This window comes from Dermacentor andersoni, chromosome 8 (genome assembly GCF_023375885.2).
Source record: "Dermacentor andersoni chromosome 8, qqDerAnde1_hic_scaffold, whole genome shotgun sequence".
Taxonomy (NCBI): Eukaryota; Metazoa; Arthropoda; class Arachnida; order Ixodida; family Ixodidae; genus Dermacentor; species Dermacentor andersoni.
In genome coordinates, this window is record NC_092821.1 from 48,208,336 (window position 1) to 48,230,818 (window position 22,483).

The 22,483-nt window shown below is 48.1% G+C and overlaps 1 protein-coding gene across 1 annotated transcript in view; it reads left to right on the top strand.

Annotated features, from left to right (window-relative positions):
* The window catches only part of LOC129383474 (monocarboxylate transporter 3-like), a 65,822-nt gene extending 52,293 nt beyond the window's left edge, over positions 1 to 13,529 (top strand). The window contains exon 4 of the mRNA XM_072283998.1: positions 13,345 to 13,529. Within this exon, the coding sequence (XP_072140099.1) occupies positions 13,345 to 13,469 (125 nt within the window). The 3' untranslated portion in view covers positions 13,470 to 13,529. The remainder of the gene's footprint in view (positions 1 to 13,344) is intronic.
* Positions 13,530 to 22,483: the final 8,954 nt, after the last annotated feature.

Below are 22,483 nucleotides of genomic sequence, written 5' to 3' on the forward strand. Positions count from 1 at the left end.
GCACGAGACTATGGTGCCCTGCTCGGCGCTCTTGAGTTATGGCGAAATCACTGAAAACAGTGTCTAGTGCTTCAGATTTATTTTGAAGTGATTGAAGACGGCGGAAAACATCAGTTAGCCTGCTTTCAATTGCGCTTTGGCTGGTTTTCACGTCCTTCATATCTGATTTCAACTCGGACTGACCTTTACTAAGCTCAACTGTCGTCTTCTTTATTTCTTTAAGCAATAATAAGACGGTACTCAACTGATCAAACTGGGATTCGGCAAAACAACTCGAGGCAGAGTCATCTTCAGCCGACTTCTCGTCCTTGGAGGCCTCGGGTTTTCCTCGACATCACCGCGTCGCAACAACAACAGCGCCGTGTCGACACAATCATGCAAAGTAGCATATAAGATAAGTGGGCATGGGAGCAGCAAAGTGAGTGATTATCACTCTGTTTAGCATACAGGACCCAACTGTTACGCACCTGTGGAGCGAATAAAAGCTGCGCATGAGGCATAGTGCAACGAGTGCTGATCGCATGCCCACAGAAGGAGTAGCACATCAGCAAGCTGCTTTTGAAACAGCTCGAAAAGGGGGTGAATCAGCCGGTGCCGTCATCCTAGAAGAGATGAGGTGTCCGTTTAGCGGTACATCCAGGAAGGACTAAAGAATATGGAGGCCACACATGCGGGTGACGGGCTCTTGATGATCTAGGACAGCATCAACGCACACGCCTACGGTAGGGCAGATGGGGATGGGTGCAGAAGGTGAAGCAAGGGTCAGCATCAGAATAATCTGTGGAGCGAAGAAAAGTTGCGCACGAGGCATAGTGCAACGAGTGCTGCCTCGTTGCACTATGCCATCAAAAGAAAGACCATGAAAATTTATTTCCTTTACGCAGCACGCGGCTTTCTCAAAGACACGAAATTGAATTAGAATGTCCGCTTCACACAACTTCCCATAAGAGACGGATATCCATATAAATTCTAGTCTAGGTGGGCCGATGGTTCGCAGCTTTGGGTGACCTTTGTTCTCACCGCTCAGTTCGCGTTGAAGTGATAGACAGCACGAAGGTTACTTCGCGTGCTGTTGTCGCGATTCCTCACGCCAGCGTTTTCACAGCGAGTGTTTGCAGTCATCGAGTGTGAAGTGTTCGTGTTTGCCTGTGCGCGCTGACACTATGTTAAGCAATTTATATAGTATGTGAATGTTTATAACAGGGCCTTCTACTTCAACGGCTTCTGCCTATTGCGCGGCCACGCGAGCCCTGTATTTTGTGCGTTCTGCGATGCGGACAGTGTAGGCGTCTAGGCGCACCGAGGGCCCGTAGCGTCTTGTAAATATAAACTCCGCACGCTTGTGTGTCACCCGCGTTCACGAAGTGAAACGTCGCTGTAACTTTTACGCACAAGCGTAACTGGCGAGCTCCTGAAACCGATGGTGTTTGTCTGAAGCTGCAAAGCAAGCGAACGAGGAAGGCGGCTGGTCCTGCGTGTTGGCTCTGGCTTCTCTGCAAATTTCGTGTGCACATTTGTTTAGCACAGTGGACAACGACAATGCCGCAATTTCAGGGTAAAAATTGCCAGATGTCCTTAGAAATTGCCTAAGGGATGCGAAGGCGAAAGCCTTTTAAACCCTAGTGTTTTTCACCTTACTACGCCTTAATTTAGGTTAGTCTACCGTAATACGCCTCAATCCTTCTTAATCCATCTTAATTGACCTTCATCCACCCTAACCCACTTTAATTCTTCCTAATACACATTACGCCAATCACTGTTCAATCATGAAATAACTTTGCTATTCATTATTCATCTATATGGAAGACTGGACATGCTTTGGTTCGCTTTTGGCCTTCCTTGGCTCTCGTTATATTTTCTGTAACTCATAACGTGACCTTCAAAAATACAGGTTTAAGGCTATCGCCTTAAATATTGTTAGGCGCCTCCAAACTCTTTAAAATAACACTTTCAATGCAAAGTCTGACACGCATATACCTGAAATTGCACTGCTGAAATGCTTCCTACTAATGGACACCGAAAAATTTTATGAAGAACCAACTATTGAGCGTTGAGCCTTGAACTGTTCATCGTTGAGCGTGAATTGGGAGATGGTTATTTGCTGCACTATATTGCTCTCAGTTATGGGGGGTGCTCCGTCTTACCACCGTGGCTTACCCGTAGGCGCAAGCGAACTGGAACTTCGAGGGCCAATTCCTCGTGTGTTAGGGAGCCGGGAGAACTGTGGAATGACGCGGACATCTGGCGAGCTGAAAGCGACGGCATTTTTTGACAATGACGTTGATCGGGGACACATTGTTGAGGACCAACAAGTTGAAGGCGTCGTCCGCGATCCCTTTAAGTACGTGGCCGACTTTGCCACCCTCGGCCATTTTCTCTTCGACTTTCCGGCCAAGAGTAAGCACGTCTTGTATGTACGAGACATACGATTCAGTAGAATACTGAACTCGGGCAGCAAGCTCTTTTCTAGCAGCCAGCTGCCGACCGGTGGGATTTCCAGAGATATCGTCCTTGTGTCTCCGGAACCAGACACGAGGAGTTCCGCCCAAGTAGAATAGGACATTGGCTAGCATAATGGTAGGGTCCCAGCGGTTGTTTTGGCTAACAGGTTCATACAGGTTGAGCAAGTCCTCAACATCGACATTATCTTGGCCTGAGAATATGCCAGAATCGCGGGGAATTGTAACCGTAACCTACGTTGTTGTCGGGTTCGCAAGAGTAGAAGGAGACGAGGTGTCGTCGCTGGGAGCCATGGCGGAAAGCAGGATGGTGCGGCCGCTGCAGAGCTCCGTGGCGAGGACGGGGAACGGCACCCTCCACCACAATTTTACGCGAAGGACGAGTCAGTAAGACGAGCGACTATTGACAGGTTATATTTACAAGAGCGGTTGCAGCACTGATCGGTTAGGTTCACAGCGCGAGCACAGTTCTTTCTACGTTCTTTTTTCTCTTGTGATGGCGCCCACGGGCCTTGTTCAAACAATCAAATATCACACGTGTGTAACAATATCACACTCAAAGTGCACTGAGTTTTATTGCACATTACCGGAGAAGCACTGACGAGGACATTCGACCACAATGGCGAAGTGAATAAAGGAATACAAGAGGATTGGAAAGTGAGAGGTTTAAAGCAAGCCGAGTCCACCAGGCGTATTGTGCGGAAGACGCTCAGAGTGGGCTTAAGGCCAGACGCTCTGCTCCATTCGCTCAAGATCTTTGTTGGTTCAGTACTCATTGTCGTTCCCAGGAGAGCCCCGATTTCCATTCGTCGTCGACACAAATGACACATCGGAGGAGACTGCGGAGTGCCAGGGTATGCTCAGTGCCGGGAATTCGGCTATGAAGCTCAAGATGGCGTCCCTACGTATGCGAGCGTTATTGGCAACCTGACGACGAGAGCCTTGAAATGGTGGAGGAGGAGGCACCGGAAAACCTGACAGCGTCCTTCAAAACGCAAGCAGAACAGGTTGCAAGTGACGCGAAAAAGGTGACAACGCCATCCGCCTCAACACAAGACGACAAAACAGAAAGAAATCAGAGACAAAGAAGAATGAGTGAGGAAGATGTGACATAGCCTTCACGCGCAGACGCAGATCATAGGCGTGACGCGTTGAACCAAAAGGTGCTGCATGCCGACAAGTTGCGCTCAATCTGCCTCCAGGTAGGTGGAAAGCCTCCTCAGCAGAGACACCATGGCTAACGCCCCAGCTGGGAACCATCGCCGCCGGCCGAGCGTGCTTCAGTGGAATGCGCACTCATTGTGGCGGCGACAAGCAGAGCTCTCCTTGCCCCTACTGAAGAGCGACAACGATGTATTTGCTTTACAGGAGGTGTACGCGACTGCCGATGATGTGCGTGTATCTGGCTATGTGGGCTTCAGCAGCCGCACTTCATACACGCTGCAAACCTGCATGGCGACCACATGTCTCAACAAAGAACATCCACAGGGACTTCCCCGCTGCGCGGTGTACGTGCAGGTGGACGTGCTACAAGCTGAAGTCGACGTGGCGGACCTGACTGGAGGACCACTCGAATGCTGTGTTGTTCGTTTTTGTCTTGGAGGCATTGTCATTACCTTGACATGCGTCTATATTCGACCGTGCCGGCCCTGAGATCCCACGTTCTTGCTGCAGCTAGCCCGACGTTTCGGCACAGAATTCATCCTTTGCGGATACATCAATGCCCACCACACCATCTGTGGCAGTCGCAGCTTCTGCGGACGAGGTAACAGCGTTGTGCACGTTTTAACCAGCTGGGCCTGAAGATAATCAACACCGGGGCTCCCACTTTCGTCCACCGCACAGCCAGTGCCCTCAGCACGGCAGTTGACGTGAGCCTGGCCACTGAGGGCTGCCGATACACTTGCACACGGCAGCCGGACACCTGGCAGTCCGACCACTTCCCTATCGCGCTGGCCCCGTTCGGGGACAAGACCCCCCAGGACGCGGGTGTACACCACTGTCGATGGGAGTGCCTTCCATCAGCTGTGTCAGCAGGACACCAGTACTGGGGACTTCCTGCAGCTTGTGAAGGACAGCGGCTGCGCAGCCAATGTCTGATGCACTGCGCAGGAGCGCCAGCCAGCACCAGACATTCGCTACCTCCACCTATTGAGCTGCCAGGCACAGGGCTTAACATAGAACTCTGCGAACCAATCAGACGGAGCACTGGATAAAGCACCGTCCAATCGACGCCGCCTGCAGACGACGCTCCTGGCAACGCAGGCGCCAAAGCTGGCGGCTCATCTGTGCCACCACCATCAGAGCGCCGGATGGAGCCCGTGCCTAGCCCTACTGAAGGCCTTGCTGACAGGACCTCTTCTGCAATGCAGGGTGCTCTTAGCAGCTATCTCCATGGGCATCTCCGCACAACTCTGGCAGGGTTACTAGCTGACCGGTTTACCACCTTGCCTCTGGTAAAGCGCGTCATGGCTCCGCCAGCTACAGGGCCTCCGTGCCTCCCCCTCACTTTTCACCGCCCGGAATGGATGCTCGAGCAGATTGATGCTCTTTGCTGCATCCGGGTGAATGAGCTTAAGGACGCCCTAGGGAAAAGCAAGTGACGGAGCACTCCAGGAGCCGACGGAATCACGTTTCAGGTGATTAGGGACCTGCAAGATGCAGAGCAAGATCGTTTGCCGGAATACTTCAACACCATATGGAGCACTGGGGTTCTGCCGGACAGCTGGCTCGCCGCGGTGCTGGCACATATATTTAAGCCACCGAAACCTGCAGCAGCACCCCCCTCGTACAGGCCAGTGTTTCTCACCTGTGCCCCCTGTAAGCTGATGAAGAAGATTGTCCTGGCACAAATGGAATGAATCGTCACGGAGATGCACTACTTCCCGCAGCAGCAGACCGGCTTCCGGCGCCACTGCTGCACTGCCGACTCCATCGCCGACGTCGTGGCCACACTGGAGGATGCAAAGAATTGCGGTGACGTGGCCCTTCTCGTGCAGTTTGACGTGCAGAGCGCCCTTGATAGCCTGCCCCACGTGGTCATGGAGGCCTCCTTAGATGTCCCGGGAATCACTGGCAGCCTCAGGCGCTTTGTCTCTGCCTTTCTGGTAGGAAGAACCTTCCGAGTACGAGTGCGCAAGGTGCTCAGCACCCCTCCAGTTATCGACACCGGCGTGCCGCAGGGATTGGCACAGAGCCCGTTCGTCTTCAATGCAGTCTTGGTAGGTCTACCAGCTGCACTACCGGCAGGCACGCGGTACCACACACAGTGCTCCATCTACGCTGATGATATGGCACTTGGGGTCTGGGTGCCAAAGCGCTGCCTTCCAGCTGTGCGGAGATCACTGCAGGGAGCCCTGAACGCGGTGACAACATTCCTCGGGAGCTTCGGCCTAACCATCTTTCCTGCCAAAACGGAGAGCCTACTGGTACACCCAATGGCCGCCTCCCGCCTCAGCGTCCACCATTTGAGAATCGGCACTGACCCCCTCCGCCGAAAGAGACGGTGACGTACCTTGGCCTCACCATAGACCAGCGGCTGACGTGTACCCCGGCTACTAAGGCCCTCAGCATCAAGGTGCGCCTAGTACCTGCTGACTTGGGCCGACTCCTGCAACGAGGCCGACGATGTTCAATCAAGTGGGCCCTGCACCTGAACAACGATGCAGCAACATCGTCCTTGTTGTGTGCCCTGCCACTGGATGGCCATCAAAAATGTCCTGCGGCTTCCAATGCACTCAAAGATCACCGCAATACTGGCTGAGGCTGGCGAATGGCCACTGTCACTGATTATGTTGCAGCGGGAACTGGGGCATATTGGCAGGCATTCATCACGCACCAGACAGCCAAGCTCTCCTAGCCTGGCTCCGGAGCCTGTCGGCTTCACGCATGGGCAGCCTGTGCCGCCTCTGTGAGGAGGCAGTTCCCCACCTACCTGTGGGGCAGTGGCTCTTCTTCCTCCCCATCACCGACCTCCGGATGTGCACCTCTCCCTCAAGGGGATAGCCAAGCGGAGTGCACGAGCCACAGTCGTACGGCAGGCGGAAGCCTGCAAGCTTCAGGAGGAGTTGGAAGGACATCTGCTGGTGTTCACGGATGGTTCAGTCCTCCCCAGTGGGTCGGCAGCAGAGGAGTGGACAGTTCCAGCTCTCGCCTGTTACAGGCAGTGCCAGCTCCCGTTTACAGCGTGTTCTACTGCAGCTGAGCTCGCGGGTCTGCGCCTGGCTGCCGACCTCCTTGGTGAGCATCCTCCTCAGCAGGCGGCGGTGGTAGTGTGCGACTCCTAAGCCAGCGCTCCAGGCCCTCGTCAACCCGCGGTAGGCAGCACTTACAGGTGTGCTGCTCCTTGCTAAGTGAACGGCTATAGCCACCGCGGGGAAACCAATATCCTTCCGCTGGCTGCCCTCACATGTAGGGGTAGCCGGTAACGAGGAGGCGGATACCTATGCCAGAACTGAACACCATGATGTAGTCCTGGTTACCAAAGCGGTAGTGGCTTCGGACTACAGAAGATGTCGGCTACGGTGCCTTCTCACCTCCATTCGCCGGACACCCGAGTGGCTAGCGCTCCCAGCCGCTTCCAGAAAACGGCCTCTCCAGACCGTGTTTCCTTTCCTTCGATCACTATCATCATCATCATCATCATCATCATCATCTTCAATAGCGGACGCGGAGCCAGAGATGCCACATGAGGCTCCTGATGCGACGGCCACCCAGGAACCGGCCACTCCTTCCATGCGGCATCGAAGTTGTGCTCCATGTGAGGAGACGCCGGCGGAAAGTGTTGAACGCTTGGATCCACAGTGGATGATGGTCTGGCGGAACCAAGCCAAGAAAGCGAAGTACGGCCCAGCGCAAAATCATCGTCACTCATCCGAGAAATGTAGGCGACGCAGCGACCACCACGACTGGCGCTGCAGGTGCCTGTTCAAGCTGTCGTGCCGACAGGGTCGCTTGGCTTGTGAAAGTCGCCAATTGCTCGAGGCCTTACCTTTGTTTTACATTTTCTATTTAAAATGGATATATCGCTAGCTTGACTGCGCGTGGAAACGGTCAACGTTAGAGGTTTCAGGCGAGACGCACGCAGCGTCAGCTCCGACGCGCAATATTGGAAGAAGATAGGGATATGTTGGTGATTCAGGAGACTAAAATAAAGAGTGAGAGTCAGACTGAAGGTAGGGTTCTACAGGTTGACCATTACAGTATTTACGTTAGCCATGCTGTTGGGACAACGATCGGTTGCTGTATATTAAGAAAAGTTTGGATGCCGGTGAATAAACATAAGTTGTCAGAGTTAACGATTCCGGCTGTGGATTTTGTTTCTCGCAAAATGGTATACCGAACATTATTTGTGTACGCACCAACGAAAGTGAATGACTGGCTAAGCTTATTTTAAGAAATATCGCATTACATGAAAATATACAGATGTGTGATAGCTTTGCAAGATTTCAGTTGCGTATTGAAATCGGGCGATCGCTCGAGTTAGGGATACCGGGCTGAAAAGAGAGTTGTGTTCCTGAAGCAGGCCATAGGAAGAACCCAGTTGGAGGACAATGCACACTACACGAATTGATGTAATAATCGGCATCATACTCATTTACAATGCAATAGCCATGCAACGTTGAGAGAGATTATGTTTCGCAAATTGCCACACTGTGCGTTGATTACAAGCTATGTGTGATTTCAAAACGCAACTGAAATCTTGCAAAACTATCACACATCTGTATATTTTCATGTACTGCGATATTAACATAGCACTTAGCGACCGTTGCTTAGTAGCCTTCACAATAGGAAAATGATCAGTGCAAAAGCTTCAATGAAGTGGGAAAGGCGGAAATTAACGCAATACCCTGAAAAGACTATCAATTTCTAAAAGGTATAGGTACAGAAATTGCTAAAGCAAATAGTGACTGTGAAAGAGAATGGCGTGAGCGATGAAAGACGTTTAAAGAAGTCGTAAAAATGAACGCCATAAAGCAAGCAGTAGAAATGCGTTTTGAAGAGCTCCGAAATGAAAATAACCTGAAAAGAATGACTCAAAAATTGATAAATGCTGAAACTGCAACGCCAGGCAGCTTTATTGGAGAAATAAGAGAAGCAAAGAATAAAATGGAGGCTTTCGATAAGGAAAAATACCGCGGCGCACTTGTTGAAGCACAAACGACAAAGGTCTTGGCTGATGAAATGCCAACAAAGCGGGCTTTGGGAACTGAGAAAAATTATGCGAGGAGAAACGAAATAGTTGAGATTCAATTCAAGGGGAAAATATCTATAGATGCAGAAGAAATCGCTTATGCCTTTAAGGAATAATAGAGAAAGCTGTTCAAATGTAGAATACCGAGCAAGCCTGGTTTTATGGCAGCCATTTTCTAACCACTTCCAGTTGAAATTTTTGAGCACCAGCTCCTTTTCCATCTGGTTCTCTTTCATGCTCTTTTTCTTTCGCTGACTTTGTGGCGGCGCCACCTGACGGCACAACGTGTGCAGAGAAGAAACGTGAGAAAGGAGCCAGCCTGCTTACACACCTCATACCTGACGCGTTTCGGAAGTTGTAATGTCATCTGTCGCGGCATTCCTTCAATGCTAATCATATTAACGCCAATAGTCACCGTGAGATGGATTCTGTCCGAATTTTTATGCTCACCAGTTATTTACTGGTGTCCGTCTCCTTATATTAGACACTCAAACAACATACGCGTTATAGGCTCCACAGCACCGTAGTCGTTGCACAATGGACAATGAAGCACAAAAAAATAACTATTGTTGTTTCCTTGTTTCTTTTCTTCGTATTAATTTTTCGCCTGTGCGAAACTCAGCGCAACGTAATCATGAATGTGTGGAACGTTTAGTCATAGTTGCTTACAGATGGATTCCGGTCACTGTGGTATACATTGTGGTACTGTTGAGTGTGTAGTTTAAAGGATGACTGCTGCTGCGCTAGCATCACAACTCAAAATACCCGGCGCAGCAGCATCGCGACGTTCGCAGTGGCACTTTCCATTATGACCCGAAACATTTACTGCTGCACCCTTGCTGAAATCTCTCGATCTACCGCACTTGCCCGTCATTTATATTAAGGGGACAACAGCTCGCCAACACACGACGTCACCCACTAGCAGTTAGAAAATGCGGAATACATCTGTCGCTGGTAAAAGCGTCACTACTGCAATATTCAACTGTATTGTTCAGTGCGTCTTCCATGCAGAGCATCACTGTAGTTGAGATTCCATTCTTTATAAGGTGCTGCTAAGCTACTCTCAAATGTGTCCTCCTGACCACCTTCAGTTGCACTTCACTCCTCGTAAAAATAGGGCGTATATCAAGTGAGCTCATGAACAACACTTGGCACTGTGATGAACGTGGTTTAAATCATGCAACTGCGACATGAAAGCGGTGCGACGTATTACTAAGGCATTTGTCTAGCATTTGCCACTAAATTGTCACAGATATTTTCATAGCAAGTTCCTCTTTTACAACGCGATAGGTTCGTACGAGCCATGTGCATGAGCTGATCGTTCAACGTCATTGGCGTTCTCATTGACCGTAATGCCATAGTGTCCTGCTATATCAGATAAAAAATGGCGTGATGACCAGATCGCTAGCAAGGATGCAGGGTTCACTCAGTCGAAGCAAGAAAGGTGTGTTTAGATGTTACTGGTGCAGTGATTCGTTTGTAATGGGCTTGGTGGGGATCATGGTGACGTCTGAGTATCACCGCATTTTTTTCTAGTGAGGAAACGTATACGAACCAGGGTTTCCACTAACCCGACAAATTTCCATGTAGCTTCTCCACGTGGTGTTAATTTTAGAATAATGGAGAGTTTATGCAGCACAGTTTGGGATATCTTTGTAAATCTTTCTGACGATCCTAAGCTGCGAATCAGTTCGTATCCTAGCCAATAGAGTGTCGCCCAAGGTTGAATCCGAGATTTAACGCGATAAAATTAAGGAGCCTGTGTCGCGGAAAATCTGGTTTCGATGTCGGCGGAGATGCCCATGAGTAAAAATGACCGTATATATTTAGGTATATTTATATGCCGCGCCTTGATATATGGCATGCAGTATATGAGGGTTATATTACTACACCATTCTAACACAAAAGTTTATCATACCTTGTCTTACATTCTTGACAAAGTTATTCCTTGAATTTTGAAAATAACAGCACGCAAACAAATGTAATTAAACAAAACACCGACAGCGCATGCCTTTTATGTTAAATCTTCTCACACTTCAATATTAAAAGTGCGAAGCAACGACAGAAACCTTAAAGTGATGTATTTTTTACCCCGGTTGTGTGCTACATCCAGGAGCGGCCCACGCAAGATACCGTGTTTCCACCAGATAGCTCACCTTCGTGTATGCCGTTCGCCCCTAGCATATCCGGGTAAACATTGCAGTTACACGATCTGCAGTTGCGGGGGAGCCTGAGAACCAGTCAGGGGATCTTTGAATGCTGTCGCTTTCTACTATTAAAGGCGAAGTTTAAGCGTCCCCTAAATTTTTCTGTACAATCGTCCTTTTTGACCAAGGCCGATTTGTTTTTTTAAAAATGCACATACCTAAACCCGCCCATGAGTCGATACAATGTAGGCGCGATACCACGTCCATTTCAATTTCTCTCAGTCAAAGGCGCATGCTTTATTTCCGTGATACGAAATATTTATTAGCGGTAGATCATGGGCGCCATACTGTAAAGCTCTCCCAAACTATTTATATTTCATTCCTACAATCACACCTCTGCGATTGGTCAAAATATTACACAATGCCCTCATTTGGCCTCTCTGGGATGCGAAGTCACGAAAACTACAAAAGCTCATCTGTTATTACGTGTATGGACACTAGTTATGCAAGATTAGACATAACAGAGGAAAAACTTAGGCAGAGACACTTAAGACTGCTTGCGTGTGGGAATGCGAAAGCACAATAGTCCATTTGGTGATACGTTTTAGAGCGCAGCCTCTAGGCGCCCGTTCCTGCGTTGAGCTTACGAGGGACTTGGCTGTCCCTCGTAACCGAGCCAACAAGCACAGTGAAGGATGAAAGAGTGAAGATGTAGCACAGCGGGAGATGAAAGACGGTAAGAGAGGAAAGAGCGCCAGCTGGAAATCAGAGGAGGACGGGGCAGCGGAAGCGTAAGGATGGAAGCGGTGGCGGAGCGTATGGTGAAAGGGGGAGGATGAAAGCAGACAGCCGCACGAGACAAGCTCCACCGCGGCGACCAAGCATGCGGTGAGCGCTATGGAAACAAAGCGCTGGCGTGGGCGTTGTACTCATAACGCATGAGCTACTTGCTCCGCGCGAGCGACTCGTTCCCGTGTTCATACTTTCCTTCTGAACAATGAGTGGCGCAACCGGTGGAAATGAAGAAGCTGCGCCTGCCACTGCTACCGAACGAGCTGCCCGAGCAGAGACTCCGCGCTGCCGCCGAGAGGACGCTGTCGTTCAGTATCAATTTCCTTCCCGCAATGTAGCGCGAATTGAAAACAGCTAAACACTTGCGCTAAAAATTCCCATTACCGTGTATCGTAATCGCCGGTGCATTCTTCCGTGCGTTGCTATTAAGCACAAGCCCTCGCTTGCTCTCTTACTACGCCTCGGCAAAGCCAGATCGGAACACCCGAAGCATCTCACCGGCTCGCTTGTTTCGAGGAGTTCATGACTCGAAGGGCCGGTCAGCGGCATTCAATTGGGCATGAATGCTTTTTTTTTATTTACTCAATTTATACACTCCTGACGCGGCGCCGTTTCCTGCCGATTGGCTGCACTGTTACGTTCCCAAGAACGCATGCACTAGGCGACACGTTTAGTCAGCCAGAACGGTGGCGTCGGGGAAGCGTGCTCTTCTAGCGCCCCGGAGACCCAGGCTCGATTCACACCCGTGCCAAATTTTATATTTCAGAGGCATTATTTTGCTTCGTTCGAAGGAACCTCCGTGATAAATTTGAATTCAGTTGCAGCATTTTTTGACGTGTTCTCACTATTTGCGCCGTTGGCTATTTCTGGTACCATGATTCGGTGACGCCACCGACTACGACGAATTTTCGTGCAAGGGGGCATGTAATACTGTCGCACTAATTAACCACTTTTTTTTTGCTAGCTGCCTACGTTACCGGTCAGAAGTTTCCGGGCTGAGGCCGCTTCGCCTTTGTGTCACCAGAGGTCACAAAGCGCGAAAACTCACTGTGCCAAAGGAACTTAATGCATGAAATATTGGATAATATGCCAAAAAAAAACAGATTTTTTTTTTTCAGTATAGCCAGAGACTACCCGGTTCAGATCGCAATGGAATACCCACTGATTGCTCTGGTACTGGCTGCTCGGTGACACAAGGGGAAGCAAATTTGTTTGCGTATAGTAACAATTTTTGCTTGGCAGCATAAGGTTGTCGAGACCTTTTGACGCATATGTATATGTGTATCCGCCATTTTTTCTTCGCTGAGGATCCATTTTAGTGGTATTTTTTAACTTTGCTCATGATTTCCACCAGCCACTGCAAGTTAAGCAAGCGGAAGCGGGCCAATCGAAGATGCGGGCACCTACTCTCCTCAATTGGTTGCTACTTTCACTGCACTAGCACAGCCCCAACTAAACCTTTTCCAATTCTGTGTGCTTCTGGGCTCTTGTCAGCCACTCAAATAAGAAAAAACTAACTTGTCAAGGTCTCCAATAATATTAGCTTTGACAGAAAACAAAATTGTTCTGTTATAAACGACGAGAGTGTTTTATTGGGTGTTTGAAAGTACGTTGCGGATGACTGCGCGATGCTTGCCTCGACGGTTACGTAAACTTGACGTCACGGGAGGGGAACAAAAGTTTTACGTTAGAGAGCCGCATACATTCTTTGTACATTGTGATGCTTTATTCTGTTTTTCTTCTTACTTCGCAGGATACTTCAGAGACACTTATGGCGACTACAACGGGCTGCTCCATTTGATGGCTGCACTCAATGCATTGTTCCTGTGTATTTGGGTGGTGAAGCTCGTCACTAAGAGGAAAGCCGGGCGACTGTGACATCTCAGGGTGCGCACCATGTGGATGTATCACGCTGTTCTACCAATAAAAATGGCAACGTATTTAATAGACATTTCCAAATATGCCCAGAGGCCAATGCAGAAGTTTGTCGCCTGCTGTAAGCAGTAACGTCTTCATTGAGGCACATGAGCTGTTCAAACAAGAATAACTTCAATATTTGTGTTCACAGAAGCAGTTGAACGCTTAACTGAGGTAAAAGAACCATACAATAACTATCAGAAAAAGGAAAAACATGGCAGTTTCGACATGATAGCAAAGTATTGCCAGTGATTGCAAGCTTAAGCTTCGCGCTCGAAACGTTCGGATGGTGTTCTAAAAAGTTCCGTTGGTGATTGACCTCGTGAACGTGGGTTAAAGGCAAGCGTGGGGACGCCGCGAACCTGCACAACACAGCACCGCGGCGGCGAAGCACAAACGGAAAGGGCGCGAAAGCAGTCGCGGATGCTACAATAATCTCGCAGATCAAACGCCGGAAACGCCACAGGGAAGTGAATATTGCTATATGAGTGGCTATATACTGGGGGCGAGGACTTACGGAGTCGCCATACGTCGAAAGTGCCTCTCTTGCGCAGTATGAGCGATAACGTGGTGCGCTCCACATAGGTTTGGCTTACGGCGCTCACTAAAAACACCACGTGGCGGCCCGGCTGGAGATTTCTGTAAGTACTCTCAAGACGAGGGATGTTTTTACTGTCAAAATAATAATCTTGGGCAAACTGAAAACACAGAATCGTTTACAGACGCTATCTCTTTACCGAATATGTAGAGTGAATGCCACTGCGCGTGGTCGCCGCGTTGAAGTCTCCCGAACCGCCTTCATGCGTGAAAGGCAGGCAAACACCGAGAGCAAACTACGTGAAATACGTTCTTATATGGGCTGTCTGTATGACTGAGGGGAGCATAACAAAATGAAGCCTCAGTGCAGCGATCGCATGGGTTCGCAGCGACCGACTGCGCGTCTGCTTGCATGTCCGCGCACAAGGCTTTGCTTTCGCTACGAGCTCATTTTCGCACAGGGCCGTGAGCTGTAGGCAGCAGAATATGAGCAGTTGACAGTACACATGCAACCATTGTTACGCGGACGCTATCGGAGCTGTTCAAAAATAATTTCGTTAGAGAGACTTCGACGCCTACGGTGACTGTGATGTGCCGTCGCGACGATTCAATCTTTCTTACTCAAAATTCTTGGACGTTTTAATATTATTTCTCAAGTTGCGTCACGCTGTATGTTTACAGGCCTTCTCAGCGTGCGATTTCCTGCTGCTTCTTTTTTGTAATCCAGTACAATAATTCCTAACACAAGCATGACCATGTGCCATGCCTTTTTTAATGTGCTTCTTACCGCTCCCTTACCCATACCCAAGTTGCAGCCGACGGCTGTTTGACGGTTCTAAGTTTCGCGACACAAGCTTCACGCAGCTTCTTGGCCTACGGCTACGTGTGAATAAGGCTTACACCAGGCGTTAAGATGTCTTGTTAAGATGTCTTCTGCTTACATCTTGCTAACACGTCTTTAGGACGTCTTCAGAAGACGGCTTGAGAATGTTTTGCGTAAAGGTAGGGAAGATGTCTGTACTATTCTTTTTGTGGATATGTGTAACATAAGACGTTTTGGTACTTTTCTCGGTGTACACGGCTGTTGCATATCTAGCATCCCGAAATGACTATACCTAGTACAAATACGTGCACTTGGTACTTTGTCATAGCGTCTATGCGTACATCACAGAAAAAAAGCATGGATCGAGCGTAAAATCAATAGCGCTAAACTCGATTCACCACACGTACGTGCATAGGCATATATCAATCAAAACATTGGTGAATGCACAAACTGGTTCAGAATAAATGCAAGGACGTGAATAAACGCACGTGAGAAACACACACGGGCGCAAATAACACGCTATATACTGGCGCATAGCATAGCATGCTGACGCATAGTATTTCAATGCTTTTTGAAAGAGAGATACCTATAAGTGGCTAATTTTATTGCTAGTACTTTTTCATAAGAACGTTAAATAATTTGATATCGATGCTATAAGACTATTTATCGGAACTACAACTCTTGCTGCAGAAAGCGCAAAAATACTCACGGACCAGGATATACAGAGTGTCTGAGCTATTTTTTTGTATTTTGCTTAATTAGATGATTAGTTAAGGCTAATTAATCAGCTTCTGAAGCAGCGAAGCTAGGAAAGAAATTTCAATTAGGGAGTTGCGGAGCGGTTTGCGAAACATCGGAATAAGAAGTTTCTCGCTTTCTATCTCTTAAGTATTAGGCCCAAGCAATGAAACGTTCCTTTCCTTCGAGCGCTTCCTAACCTTACGTGAGGCCTCCTTACAGCGAAGGACCGATGGCGGAAGCAAGCGTACTCTTAAAGCTGCCTTCACCCGTCCTCACGTAAGGAGTGGTTGCCGCATGCCTGGGTTCGAGATTACTTCTTAAATGCTTTACGCGAACACCATTATTCTATATAAAAAAAAATGTTGTATCGTCGCACAATCTTTAAATTGAAGAGCTAATATAGAGAAACGTGGTCGCTTTCTTCTAGTTTTGTTTACTAAAGTTAAAAAAAGTAGCGCATTACAGTGCAAAACTTGATGTGCTCCATCAACGCTGGCACGCCGGCGTCGTGCAACGCCTAGCAACGCCTAGCAACGCTTTCATGCCGCATGCGTGACTGAAACGAACATGCCTGGCAAGACGTACTGTGCTCGCGCTTCCCCGCAGGTGGGCGACTGCGCGCATGCGCAAGCAAACGTCACGTGGTTAAGCAGTGAGATGAAGTGCTCATTCAGGGCCAGGAGTGGCGTAAGGATGCATGAAGGTAGCTTTGGAGCTACCTTATGCTGAGGAAGCACCAAGGAAGCCTTGACTGAGGGACCCTCAGTAAGGACGCTTTCAGAGTGACATAAGGTAGCCTCACCGCAATGAAGGCTTCCTTACTGAGGTAAGGAAGAACTAATTGTTTGGCCCTTAGTCTTCTTCAGCTTACTGCGGATGCCCGCGAAATACAAGACCGACACCACGTGACATGCCCGCTTGCAAGTCGTGACCAAGCGTTCTGCGCACAAACGAACGTAGCATTTACCCGGGTGTGCTGCCGCTCCATCTGTTTGTCGCAATCATAAACCACCGCGAGCGAAGCACACCGCTGGCGTAAATCGCACAGCGTCAAAGCCTTCGTCGCTGCCCTGTCGCCTTATAAGCCGAAGCACGCCCTGCTGGATGCTAGGTTCGTTTGTATGCGGATGGTTTGGGATCACTAAAATCACGGCGCGCAAGCGGGTATGTCAAGTGCTACTGTTTATACTTCGCGGACATCCGCAGTGACCTGAAAAACACTAAGACTTCATAGATAGAAATGTAGAAAATGTGTAATCACACGTTTTGCAAATCGTACTAGAATTTTATAGATGGAATGTTTCGCCTAACTTCGTTACTTCAGAAGTTGTTTAATCATTCTTCACTAATCGAGTTACGCAAAGTTTAGAAAAAAGCCTGATACACTACATAGAAAGTAAGCAACATGCATTCGGTCGCGTAGTCTTAGAGAGTGCACCAGCATATTTCTTAACTACGGCTAAAGTTAGCTGAAACACCCTGTATATCGAAGCATTTTCCTTTACTGTCACCCAAAGTGTCGACTGCACGAGCGTGGCGCCAACTCATAGCGGCAAAATATGCGCGCTTTCTCTCGCGAAAATATGCGGGGTTGGTCTTCGCGCATCGCCTTCTCAGTGGCAACAGGCAATACGGAGGTCGGTCGGAGCGGAGAAGTCGATCGTGCGAACGCGTACTGTAATTGTTCTGCATGCCACCAAACAATTCACAAAATACAGTAGCTCTTTATTCCTTTATGTAGTAAAACCATTCAAGTAAATGTGGCGCTACTGATGGGATATGGAACACGGTGTATTTATTCGCGAATATAAATATCGGTACGAGCGTATAAATCAGCCCGCTACAGCTTCAAAAAAATCACTTTAGTGTGAAGCAGGGCAGTCCTGCTTGATTGCGAATCGAGACATCAAAAACTACAAGCGATCGCGTAAAAAAATGGAGGGTAACATATTCAAGAAATTCAGAAAGGATCTGCCCAAACACGGTACTATAAATACATCTTAACAGTCAAGAAAAAAAAAACATTTGAATACATCTGCCCAAAGAACAGAATACGGTTCTCAATGCAATATGGCAACAGCACAGCCGACCGCAAAAGACCATAGATCAGCCTATTAAAATCGGCATAAGTAATAACTACAAAAAATAACATATAAAATGAGAATGTCAGCACACATACAGGTAGGAATTTTTTTTCACTCCAAGAAGATAGGTAACTTACTAATTGAGCAACGTGATTGGCCAGAAGAAACTAACTTTTCTAATGCGCGCAATTCGGTGCCTCGTATTTAAATTAAACTTGAAGCTCCGACAGCTTCAAGCACTACAATTTCGCATCCACATACATTGTGAAAATGAGCAATACATTTGCGCCATTTATGAAAGGTAAGGCAGGTATTTCTCAGATTTCATTCAATTATACTGTTCATAAAGAAGCAATTTGCGGCGCAAGTCACAATCATCAGAACAAATACACGCTACGCATGTTAGGCAAATCGGTTTATCATAAGACGAAGGAAAGCAAGTTTTGCGTAAGCCACCCTAACACAGTGCACGTTGGATTTAGTCACTTCCTTTAGAGAGGCACTATTGTCAAAACACATAAGACATGCCACATAAATACATGTCACGAATGAGTGAGTTTTGGCATAACAAAACATCAAAGCACAATTGACTTTTTGGTATGCTAGTAGAGATGTAAACATGTCTTCAATCTATTTCATCGTTTTCCCACGATCGGGAAAAAAAAGAGAACGTATAGAAAACCGCCAGTCACCTGCAACTGCACATATACATACGTACACCCTTTTGTACGCATGCATGCCGTACAACACACCTGTACAAGCAACCTCGCACTGCAGAGTAAATGCAAAGGTTTTCGCAGCAGCACAGGCAATTGTATGAAATGCAAAACCGATACGTATCCTTTGCTTCAGTAGCGCAGCCGTTCCGAAACGATAAGATCTGCGGTTCCTCGTTCCAGATGCTTCTCGTAGCCAAACCTTCGAAGAAAATGCAAGTACGGTCACATCTACACGCACACAAAAGACGCACAATCGTCGAACACATCGGTCATTTCGCTGATTTATCCAAAAAAAGAAGTATAAAACACCAAAACGCGAAAGCGAAGCTGCACCCGTCAGGGGGTGCTAAACGGTGCCAGTGCGGCACCGTTTAGCACCCCCTGACGGAGAAGTGAAGGGAAGGAGGATGACATTGGAATTTTGTAGTTTCCTCCGCGCGCGACTGTCCAGGCGACATTTCGACGCCTCGATCTATCATGTGACCAAAAAAGCCTTGAGAGAGGGGGTTGCTTAAGCTGATCCTCACTCTGCCTTTCTCACCCAAGCTGCCCGTCCAATGTTTCACCCCTTCATATCTTTCCGCCGGAAGCCCGGTGGAACTGGTTGGTTGTGGTTGGCGCTTCTGTAGATAGGCGGCGTTGTTTGAATTTAAAACACTCACCAAGCAAGCTTTACACTTTGTGGTTTTTATGAATTAAGCAAGAACCCTTGTTGACCCTTGGAGTACGCGGTGTAGCTTTGAGTCGGAAAGCATATCGAGCCTCGTCGATGCCTCCATTTCGCTGACAAAAAAAGTAAGTACCACTTGAAAGCGTCTCATTTCTCCGGATTGTTACCGGGAAATGTCCTTTGCATGGACATGTCAGGTCTGCGCGACGCGCTCGAAAGGTATACTGTGAGCTTGCCGTGCTGTCAAATTTAACGTTAAGACATGCAATTTTTCAGATAATTGAGTGCTTTTTGACCGCATTGTGCGTGACAATTTCTCGCCTTTTCATGTTTGTGTCCGTGATCCCGACACGCGTGCAAGGTGTAGTGCTAACAGACAACCAATTAGTTCCTAATTCCATCCATCCATGGTCCGTGGAATGCGTACTGGAGAGTTAGTACCCACGTATATAGAGAGTCATTAGGGAGAGTTTATTATTCATGACAGGCTTATCACAGCGGGTACTGTACGCATCCCGAAACTTTAAGGATTCAACCAGTGTTGCTCGTTTGGCGACATAGAGTTGCGTGCGCATCCACAGGCCTGCTATACACGCATATAATATCACATACGCGATGAGGCAAACAAGCGTAGCCGAAATAATTTGTTTGGCATGTTCAGTATTCAATATACGGGTGGCGCGGTAGCACCGTTAAAAAATAATCCCACCTCTAATGTAATTCCCCTTCGTGTTCGCGCTAATTCGTTCGCTTGCTGCTACGGCAGTGAGTTTCGTTTCAACTTGAATTGGGCTGATTGCATGAGACACACCTGTTATAGTTTGACGGTGTACTGCGCGTTCGGTCGAGCTACATTCACGCTTCGAATCTTCTGGCCGCTATCTTGTACACGTTCGAAAAGCCGACGTTCGATTTCTCCAAACCCGATTGGACTAGACTGGCCTAGGCCCCGATATCGGCGCAGCCTGGACAATCGCGCTAGGCGAAATCGAACGTCGGCTTTTCGAACGTGTACAAGATAGCCGCCCTGGTAGGCATTCCAAAAATATTGTGATCTTCGTGGCTGGCTGCTCATGCTTGCGTTCTCGGGAGGACGATGAGCGTACGCCACTTTGTGCATGATTTTCTTTTGGCGTCACCTATTTTACCCATTATTTGTGGTTGGCCTACGTTAATTCGCATCGGCGTTCGTACAGGATGTCACAATTCTAAAGCTTTAAAATTAATTTATGGGGTTTTACGTGCCAAAACCACTTTCTGATTATGAGGTACGCCGTAGTGGCGGACTCCGGAAATTTCGACCACCTGGGGTTCTTTAACGTGCACCTAAATCTAAGTACACGGGTGTTTTCGCATTTCGCCCCCATCGAAATGCGGCCGCCGTGGCCGGGATTCGATCCCGCGACCTCGTGCTCAGCAGCCTAACACCATAGCCACTGAGCAACCACGGCGGGTAATCTAAAGCTGCTCAATGTCGCTGGCTCAAGATAACGAAACTTTAGGAGAACTCGTAGTTAATGAAAATCTCGAGTTTTTGCACGCCAGGATTACGATACGATTTAAGGTACGCATTAGTAGAGGACGTTATGACCACCTGTGTCTCTCTAACGCGTACCCAATGCACAGCACCACGGGCGTTTTTTGCATTTCGCCGCAACTGAAATGCGATTGCCGTGGCCGGGGATTTGATTCTGCGTCTTCCACGTGGCCTCGTAGTAAGATCGGTTGCAGGGCTGCTGTTCTGCACAGCGGCTTCTTTCAACGAAATGCGTGTTTAAAGTACCGCGCCGGACGTCGGAGCTCTCGTACGTAATATAGGGCGAGCTATTCTTTTTATCATTACCAGAACTTTTTTTAAACTCGCTTGTGGCTTGCAGCACAATTCTACTTCTTGAGCTAAATTGCTCTGTGGTAGACATTATTGCATGCTAAATCAAAACCTTTGATTAATTAACAATTTTTAATTAACATTTAAAAGAAATTACCTTACCGCACATGTCGCAATTTACAACTTGTAGCCGGTGTCTTCTTGGCGTGCCTCACTACGGCGTGCCTCATAATCTGACCGTGGTTTTTGTACGCAAAAAACCCCATAATTTAATTCCTGTTTTTGTTTTGTTTTTTACATTTAATGCCATATCCACTTTGAACGAGTGCTGAAGATGACATCGATGCATTCCAATGTTTGACATCATGCATTCCCAATGTTTGCGACGAAACGCATTGGTGTTCCGGCAATTCTTTTTCTTCAGTGTATAACATGCATTTTCTTCAAAAGGTAAGTAGAACAGCAGTGCATTTTTACTGCAGGTGTGACAGCACGTATCTCAGAACTGTTGCTAGCTTCAAAATTTGCTCGAAGTGTATGGGCCAAGTGAAACCCCTCGCTTCGGTTCGTGTGTTGCAATATGTGCGCTAAAGTAATTAGTTGGAATGGTGATTGTGGAGCTACTGTTAATGAGTCAATTATCCGTATCGATTTTAAGTATAACTGCCGTACGTCTGGTCGGGTAATCCAGCACAATAAGGAAATTAGTGCCACATGCCATAGGCGATTTACGTTATCACATGACATTCAGTATTTTCGCCTACAATTACAGGCTTGCCGTGTTCTTGAGCCGAACTTTTATGCCAAACGTACTGCCGGAAGGGCACGTGTAGCGCGTCCCATCGTAACATGTGGCTGCACCGAGCTGATAAACGGTTCGTTGCATTTCGGAATTAGGCTCGCTTTTTGTCTGTGGAAGCTTTTTTTTCTTTTTAAATGCCTTAGGATTTCTATGCTTACCGAACGAGAATAACCGTCCGTCCGTCGAATAAGACGATCGCTTTCACGATAGGGCCCGCAGCAGCGAGCGACTTCACATTCGTGCTGCCTCTCGCTTCAACGGGAACTATAGGCGGCGAGAAAGCACCGCTTACGAAGCTTAACTCGCCGCATTCGCTGCCGCCATCGCAGATCGCTTTCAGGATTGGGGCCCGTGCTTCTTGTTTCAACGAGGGACAATCTCCATCGCAGGTTGCTTTCGAGGAAAGACCCGCGCGATACGCAGCCGCTGCCAGCGTATCGTTCATCATGGTTTAAATGGTTCGACGTGGCTGGATATGGCGCTAGAGACCGATAACGGCTTATAATGATCGGAACGTCATCAGCGCACCTGACCCGTTGGCCGCAGTTACCTGCAGTAGTTTTCATGCGTCATGATACACCTTGAGCCGCTGTTCGCAGCAGTTCGTGTAGCCGTATCACTGTCGTTCATACTCGTAGGATCAGGATTCATAACATTCATAATGACACCGGGCTGTGTGGAGATAATTGTCACAATGCTTACGCACGCCTAGACAACTCCCAGAGGAATTTCTGCGTGACTTTTTTTTTTCCGGTGGGGGTCTCTGCTTGC